The sequence below is a fragment of the Gavialis gangeticus genome, unplaced genomic scaffold, assembly GCF_001723915.1.
Source record: "Gavialis gangeticus isolate Ggan-Ray unplaced genomic scaffold, GavGan_comp1, whole genome shotgun sequence".
Lineage (NCBI taxonomy): Eukaryota > Metazoa > Chordata > Crocodylia > Gavialidae > Gavialis > Gavialis gangeticus.
This window is the reverse complement of record NW_017729014.1, coordinates 6,008,011-6,016,519: the sequence shown is the minus strand read 5'-3', so window position 1 is coordinate 6,016,519 and position 8,509 is coordinate 6,008,011. Positions and strand designations below refer to the sequence as shown.

At 51.5% G+C, this 8,509-nt stretch overlaps 1 protein-coding gene across 1 annotated transcript in view; it reads left to right on the top strand.

Moving 5' to 3' along the window:
* ARHGEF16 (Rho guanine nucleotide exchange factor 16) overlaps positions 1–8,509 on the top strand; it is a gene marked incomplete at its 5' end in the record, with an annotated part of 55,405 nt that overhangs the window by 26,520 nt on the left and 20,376 nt on the right. Inside the window, 7 exons of the mRNA XM_019511652.1 lie at positions 323–379; positions 942–1,102; positions 4,283–4,435; positions 5,177–5,306; positions 6,251–6,325; positions 6,828–6,920; positions 7,655–7,806. Coding sequence (XP_019367197.1) covers positions 323–379; positions 942–1,102; positions 4,283–4,435; positions 5,177–5,306; positions 6,251–6,325; positions 6,828–6,920; positions 7,655–7,806 — 821 coding nt within the window. The remainder of the gene's footprint in view (positions 1–322; positions 380–941; positions 1,103–4,282; positions 4,436–5,176; positions 5,307–6,250; positions 6,326–6,827; positions 6,921–7,654; positions 7,807–8,509) is intronic.

Genomic DNA, 8,509 nt, shown 5'->3' with positions numbered 1-8,509 from the left:
CAATGGTAGAAAATAGCTATGGATTTTCATCCATAGCTATAACTAAGAATGACTCACTTGCAGCTTGGATCATGGAACCCTAGGGCTTTTGCTGCAGTTCGTCTCCATGGTTAGGCCACTTTCCTTGGCTGCCCGACCCCATCCAGGAAGTAGGCTGGCAGACTGGGCATCTGGTCTGACATGTTGGCTTCTGCATCACCAGACACCATGGGCCAGGGAGTCCCTGTAGGAAGCCTCAGACAGTGCTGGTTGCAAGTAAGGAGTGTGGTGTTGGGAAAAGTGCAGTTGTTTGTGCTCATCGTGACTGTTCTCTGTCACTCAGGTGCAGGAAATGGACATCCTCGACAAAATAAGCCCTGCAGAGCGCAAAAGGCAAGAGGTAAAGCAGGGCCTCTGGGATAGTAGTTGGTTGGGACCTGGGCTTAGAAAGAGGTTTTTGGGGGTGCTGTCTGTACCAGTGGGTGAGTCAGTGAGCTGATCACTGGGGACAGGTGCTGCATTTGAAACACCAGTGACTACGACTTTCCTGCCGTGGTGCCATGACAAGCTTTCAGCTGTCTCAGTACCAACAGGGACGCCCTGTTAGCACTCTCTGTCTCATGGGCTGAGACAAAGTAGTGGGCTAGGCAACATGCAAGTGGCATGGGATGGTTTTGCTTGTACTGTGGGTGCTTGGCATAAAGGAATAGGACTGGAGTCAGCAGCTAACCTTGCACTGGCCAAAGAAAAGTCCTGAGATAGGGACAGGTTCCTGCATGGAGGGGAATGGCTCAGAGCCTCCTCTGGCAAGGAAGAGCTGGGAATCCCACCTCCCTTCACTTCAGCATGCACAGAGGGGCCACGCATGGCAGGCTGTCTTAGCTCACTTTGTCTGTACACAACTTGTGGCTGAGATGTTTTGGACCTCACGTGCTTTTTGTCTGCGCTGCCCTGCCCTGCAGGCCATCTTCGAGATCATCACCTCTGAGTATTCATACATGCGCAGCCTCGACATCCTCGTTTGCCACTTCATGAAATCTGAGGAGCTGAAGGAGACAATGACACAGACAGAGCACCACCATCTCTTCTCCAACATCGGGGACATTCTGAACATCAGCAAGAGGTAATCCTGGGGGGAAGGATGTAGTCAGGGCTCCCCAGGGCTGATCTGAAGGGGAACCAACCCTAGCCATGTGGTCTGAGCTCCTGTATAGCATAGATCAGAGGACATGTCTCACTAGCTCCTGCACCAGATCTGTCCCTTCTTTTTTGGATCATATACAAGGTGTGAGCTGGCAGACCCTGTCTGTCCCTGAGTGAGGTGTTCTGCTGGTAAGGGATCCTCTCTGTTTCAAAGAAATCCCTGTTTGCTTGTGGAAAGGACAGCCGTGGGAGGCATCTGGACAAACAGCAGCAGCCCTTTGGGGCGAGTGTCAGAGATTCCTATCAACTCTGCTGTGTATCCTTCTCCTTCCTGCTTGCCCAAATGGTGTGAAGGCACAGGGGCCACCTGAGCACATTGGCATATGGCTACCACAGTCTGTGCTTGCTCTGGTGCCACCAGTGTTCCCATCAGGATACAAGCTGGGGAGGCCTGCTCTGGGCTGAAGAGTGTAACCTTCACTGAGCAGGGGGGGAGCATTCACAAGGCCTTGTGCTGCTGCTGCTGTCCTATGCTAGGCAATCTAGCTCAGTCCTTGGACTGAGCTGGAAAGCAGTGCTGGTAAACCTGGTCTTGATTTACCCTGCCTTCCCCCTCATTCCTGTTCACATGCCTTTCAAAAGTCCTGTTGTGCCAAGAGTCTCCTCCCTCCGTCGCTTCAGCCCTTGGGAGCGGGCATGGGTGGGTCTTGTCATCACCTCCCCAGAATATCCCAGGTCATGCTCTGACATGACTCCACTTGCATCACGGAGGAGCAGAGGTCACCATGAACCTTCCCAGCAGGCCCCAGCTTGCCCTGTGTGGTGTTCTTCAGCTTGCAACTGAGAAAAGCTGAAAAAGAAACTGCTGCACCTTAGACCAGCAGTGCAAGCCCAGGCTTTGCTGCTCGGGAGGGAGGTAAACTGGCTGAGCGCTGAACCCAGAGCGCAGTGGCTGTTAGCAAAGTGGGCCAGTGAGAAGCATAAACAAAGCCGCCCCCGGTCTTGGAGCTAGGGAGAGGGTGTTCTCTGGGCTTGCCGCCCCGAAGAGCCGATGGCTCTGCTGTCTGACTGGCAGCGCTCTGTGGGAGGGCAGGGCTGGGGCATGTGGCGGTCAGAGAGGAGGAGAGCATTTCAGCAGGAAGCAGACAGGGAAGCTCCTGGAGCAGATCACTGAGCCTGGTAGCTGTGGGGTGGGGGCAGGCCGAGGAGCCAGCAGTCCCAGTTCTGACCTCAGCGCTATCGCTGGCCACGTAGCTTTGGGGTCGCCCACAGTGGAGTGGGGTTGGTCTGCTGATTTCAGGGGTGATTTGGGGCAGGTTTGAAGGCAAGTGACATTACAATAATTTATTGTGTGGGTGTTTTGGATTCCTGAGCAGTAGGCAGTTCAAATAACAGCCCTGCTAGTAGGTGCCCTCGCAGCGGGTCCTTTCTGTCACCACATAGGACCTGGAGAAGGTTTGAGTTGGTCAAATGCTGTTTTGTCTCCCTCCTCGCCTAGCTCTCCCAGTGCCATGCTGGGTGGCTAGCTCCTATGCCCCTATCCCACTGAGAACGGGGGTGCTGAGCTGCCCCCAGCTGCACTTCAGGCCGGCCATTGCAATCCCAGAATTCCATGCATCGTCCAGCAGGGAAGAAGGAAATCCATCACCCCGTCAGCTGGAGCCTGGCCTTTTCATGCTGAGCTGGCTTGTGCTGTGTGGGCTTATGGTTTGGGTCCATTTTCAGCACTTTTGTTCTGCGTCATTGGTCCCCTTCCTTGTTGATTTGCTGGAAAGTCCTTTGGAGCACTGTGCTGTGAGCTGTCCCATGGCACGATGCCCTGGGATTGCCCTTCTCCACTGGGCCAGAGGCTCTGAATTCCTCCCTGGGAAGCTTCCTTTCTCTGTGACTGTAAGTGTGGGTGTGGGGGAGAGGCTGCGAGGAAGAGCTAGATGGCAGAGACAGTCGCCAAGCAGGAAAAAAGGGAGAGTTGCCCCTTGGCTTACTGCACCTTCCTCCCCACCTGTTTGCTCTTTGATTGAGGCCCCTGCGCAGTCTCTCAGGGTTGCGGGCTGTGTTTGCCTTGGGTGGTGGCTGCATGTGTTTGCCAGGAGCTGCACCATCGTGACAATGTGGAAGGGAGGATCAGAGCAGCTGGCCTGCTGTTGCCTCAAGGTCCCTGCAGTTCCTGGTGGCTCTCTGTGATAGGAGTTGCTTCTGGGGTTCCTGCTGAGGGAAGATTCAGTTTCTGTTCTCAACCACACTCTGGCTGAGCTTTGGGGACAGCCCAGGGTGCAGAGGTGAATGAGGAAATCCTGCAGTGCGGCAGGGCCGTGAGCCAGAGGCAGCTCTCTGATAATGTGAGGGACTTAGAGACTGGGCTGTGCAAACTTCACACCCAAGTTGCTCTAGCAACTTTCTGGGAGCCTGGTCGAATGGAAGCATCCATGTCCATGCATACCACCAGGAGAGTGGCTTTTCTGCTAGCCTGTGGGCAGGTGGGTGGGATTTTCAGCTACCCTCAAAGCACAAGGCCGACTTACCTTAGCTTGACAGAATTAGCACTTTGCCTCTGCAGGGAAACGGACAGCAGTGGACTACTGCAAACTAGTTCTTCCCAGCTTAGCTCCTGATGCAGGGGCATCAGGCCAGAGTATCTCCTTAGGTTCCAGAATGATAGATCTGCTGTGGCAATGGCCGGGTAGGTACATGGGGGGAGTTTCCTCTGAATAGCTGTGGTACAATAAGGCATTCCCTCCCATTGTCATGCCCCTACTAAGGTCTGCGCTAGGCTAGAGTTGTCAGAAGCTGGAAACAGAGGCCTGCCCCAGAGAAAGCTTGCTACCAGTCTCACTGCCCTGCAGTTGATTCCTGGTTTCTGCACCAGATGCTGGAGCATCAGCTGATTGCATTTGGGAGCTGAGCTTTGAGCAAGAGGTGGTGCACTCTGGGAAAGGCTGAGGCCCCTAGCAGGCGGTGCTCCAGTCCCTGAGTAGTAGGAGAGTGCATTGAATGGAAAGCCTCTGCAATCAGCAGTGGGGATATGAATCCAGGGAGGAACACAAACCTCTGAGGGAGGCCTCTAAGGGAACTGGGTGAGAGAGCACCTCTGGATGCAGGCCTACCAGGAAACTCTTCCAATGATCCAGCTCAACACCTTCTGATGTTTTTTTCTTGACAGTTTTTTTGAGGACCTAGAGAAACGGTACCAGGAACACTTCCTGATCTCTGAAATCAGTGACATCATGGAAAAGCATGCACTGCAGCACTTCCACCCCTACGTCATCTATTGCTCCAATGAGGTCTACCAGCAGAGGACGCTACAAAAGCTGCTGTGAGTCCCATTGAAGGCCTGCAGCTGCAATTCTTCCACCAGTCCAGAGTCCTCAGACTGAGCTACGGAGGTGCCAACCTACTGCAGTCATAGTGTAGTTGGCATGTACTTGCACACACCTGATTCTCCTGTAGCTCAAATGCCTCCTCTTCCTCAAGGAAGCCATTTGTCCCCTCCAGATTTCAGTATGCTCCCTGTTCAGTGCAAGATGCTCCAATGGAAGGCAGATGACTGTGATACCCACTGCTGGTTGGGGATCCCCGGATTATTTAGCATTGCTCAGTTTGTGCGGGGTGGGATATAGGTGAGTGTGAGGAGGGTGCCACAAACCACAAATGATTGAAATTTGGAGGGGAAAATGCAGTGATGTAACTTTGTCTCTTCTTTGATCAGGAGGCTCACAGAGCTGGAGCATCAGTCCCCAAGGCACCTCTATGAGTTGTCTGTTTTTCAAAGTGACTTTTTCCTGTCTTGTACCAAGGTCCTGCCACCCATTCAGATGTATCTGAGGAGGACCAGAACTGTCTACTATACCCATTTCCTTAAGCTTAGAGGAAATCTAATCTTGGCCTCCTCTGAGCCAAACATGTGCCCTAAATGTGACTGAGGCACTGTGTGCTATAACCAGCTCCTTGAAACCCTACAGCCTATTTGAGCTGGGAGCATGGCAGAGACTGTCTTCCTGGAAGGTCTCTATAGTCCAAGCACAGGTCCTAATGGTGGATTCTTATATTGTTTCAGAGCCACAAATCCTGGATTTAAAGAGGCGTTGAAACAGATTGAAAGGAAACCAGAATGTGGTGGCCTGCCCATGATCTCCTTCCTCATCCTTCCCATGCAGAGAGTAACACGCCTTCCCTTGTTGATGGAAGTAAGTCAGAGCTGGCCAGTGACATTCCCATGTGCGTTTCGAAGAGTATGTAAGAAGAGAGGAACTGTTTGCTGCCCCTTTTGTCATCTAGGACAGCAGAGCCCTTGGGATTCGCTACCTGTGTTTTTGGGCTGATGATTATAGCAGCAGGTCAGGTTTTCCTGTCTTGTACGTGAGCCTTTGTCCTGAACTTGAACTCAAGCCCCAAAGCTGGTGTGCTCCATTCCCTGCTCCCTTGAATTCCCAGACATAGCCGCCAGCTGTTTTGTCTGCCATGAAATGACCTTGTGGGGTGTATAGCACCTCAGACCCCTATGGCTGTCTCTCTCCTTTTGGCTCCTGCTTTGCTTTTTCATGCCCCATCCTTACACACATGGGAGGATGGAGCAAAAGATTTTGTCTAGAAAATGTCTGTGTAACCAAGAGGTTCTGCTAAGTACCAGAAAAAGAACAGGGCAGTGATCTCTGGGCAGTGTAGGGGACAGCCATGAGCTGTGCCTGAGCTAGCAGCAAAATGCACCAGGAAGTGAAGCCTAACATTTCCAAGACAGCACCATTTGAGAGGCCCTTGCCAGCTGGGCAGTCCCATTCAGTGACTCTCCAACCCAGCAAAGTCCACGAATGGAAGGAAGAGTGAGGTTTACTTTGTCCTAAACTGCTACTACCTGCTCAGGGATGTGAATGCATGAGTGTCTCTTCCTCCTCTGTGGTCCTAAAGGGGCAAGTATATGGTGTCTATTGAAACACCAAATGAAAAAGAGGCCTCCAATAGCAAATTGGTTGCTCTTCCTAGTTGTGCATCAAAGACCCTCAATGCTGCATGCATCCTGTGTTCATGGTCTTGGGGTATTGGTTCCAGGTGCTCCCAGCAAAGCATTTGCAATGTGACATTACCTTGTTTGCTGTAAGGACCATTTCAGTACTGTTCTCTCTCTACCTTTTAGACTGTCTGCCAGAAAACCAACCCATACAGCACGACGTATGAAAATGCCACCCAAGCCCTGAGAGCCATCAGTAAGGTGAGGCACTGAATCATCTATGCACATCCAGTAGTGGATGATGGGTGCTTTGTACTGGGGTAGTACAACACTTTGAGTTGCCAATAGGCAGATCCCAGGACAAAAAAGGATGTAAGTTGCTCTTTCCTTTCCAGTATGTTTTGCCTCAGATGCACTAGGTCAGTTCACATGGCCATGGCTCCTCAGCTGCACTGTAGGTGACGATTATACTAGTCTCAGTTGTGTAGAATGGCAAGAGGTGCAAACCAATTCCTTTGCCAGACCCTGGGTTAAATCTGTTGTGTATCCTGAATGCAACAGGATCTATATCAGATCCCAGCATCAAACACGGTGGATGGGCTGGAGTTCTCCAATGCCATGGTCACAAAACCAACACATGAACTCGGTGGCTTTGGAGAACTCCAGGCTGTTCACCATGTCCGATGCTTTCTGGCCACAACTGCATCTGATGTAGAGTGCAAGCCTGGGAGCTGCAGCTCATGCTTTCTGACTCTGCTTACAGCTGGTTAAGAGCTGCAATGAAGGAGCCCATACCATGGAACGGACTGAACAGATGTACACCCTACAGACACAGCTGGAGTTTGGGAAGATCAAGGTGAGGAGCCCTGTGAGGTGGAAGCACCCCAAGGCTCAGCCTGGCCTGCTTCACAGTGAAGACGGCCCTTTTAGGACTGAGTACACACAGATGTTGGGGCACTGCCCAAGGCAGAGAGGTGCCTGCTGGGATCGCTGAAATGCCCAAGCAAATAGGCACCAAGCTCCCACTGTAAATCTGTCCCTAGCTTTAGGATCTTATTGGTGCTGTAGTTCAGGATGGGAACTCTTTTTCACTTGTGTGAACCGTTTCTCTTCAAGAAAGCTGCTTGGCTAGCAGTCAGCTGTTTGCACCATGACTGTCATTGGCTGGGAGATGGGACCCAGAGGGTAGGAGTAGCTGCCACCTCAAGGGATTTTCCTATTATTCCTTCCCTTCTTTTGGGAGGAGCAAGGGAAGTGCTGCTGATGGGCCCTGTGTGTGAGCTGGGATGGTGTCCTGTAGTGAACATGGTTATCTCTTGCTCTGCTACTTCCATATAAGAGGGCACATTTTCAGAAGTCCAGCTCCTGGCACCATTCATCACTCCAAGGCATTGTGTCTGCAGGAGCTGCTAGGTGAGGGACACTTTGAAGTATCTGGTCTGAGCATCACTTGTTAGTGATCCTTTCATAGGCAAAACTGGACCTTTGGGTATCATGTCAGACTTTTTCTTCTTTTAGAAAGCTGCAGTTTCAGTCTTTTTGTCAGCACGTGAGCACTGATTTGAAGTGACCCTTCTGGTCTCTTTGCAGCCATTCCCACTGATTTCTGCCTCCCGATGGTTGCTGAAGAGAGGGGAGCTTGCCCTGCTCCATGGAGAGGAAGTTGGGATCTTCCGCAAAGGCCGGGTCAACTGCTACCTCTTCCTGTTCAACGATGTCCTGATCATAACCAAGAAGAAGAGGTAAAGAGGGTTCTGAAGTCAGCTCATGTTACCCTGTGAATTTGTGTCTGTATCAGTTACTCAGCCATGACTTCTGCAATAGCTTGCCCAGTAGTGCAGGGGTGTGTTACCTGATGGCAACTTTACCTTCCAATCAATACATCTGGTTTTGCAAAGCTGGGATCCTAGCAGATCAGGTAAGCTGAAAAAATGGCAGTTCGAAGTGTTTGCGTCTTGGTCCTCAGTCTTGAACCGTTATGAGTTTGTTAGGGAGTGAAGGTATAGACAAACATTACAGTCAGAGTACCAGTATAAGCTGTCACAGTGTAACTGTGCCCCCACATTTCTGTTGGGACACAGGTGTAGCCAACCATTGTGACTTTAACCTATTTCATTCAGGGTTCCAGTTCCAGTGATTTAGCATATTCGTGTGTCCGCAGGAGCCTGCACACACAATGGCTGATGTCTGCCACAGCAAAAAATCCAAACCAGACTGTCTCCCTCTCAGCACTCTGGGGTGAGATTGTTAGTTTCTGGCAGAAACTGGGCAGTTCCGTTGCATATGGAGGGATGGTTCCCCAGGCCAGGCCTGGAGCTGGTTAGCACATTGTAGTTTGGGGGTGAGGTGTTTCATAGTTTCATAGCAGCTAGGGTCAGGAGGGACCTGAACAGATCATCTAGCCTAACCCCCTGCCACAGGCAGGAATGAATGCTGGGTTCACAA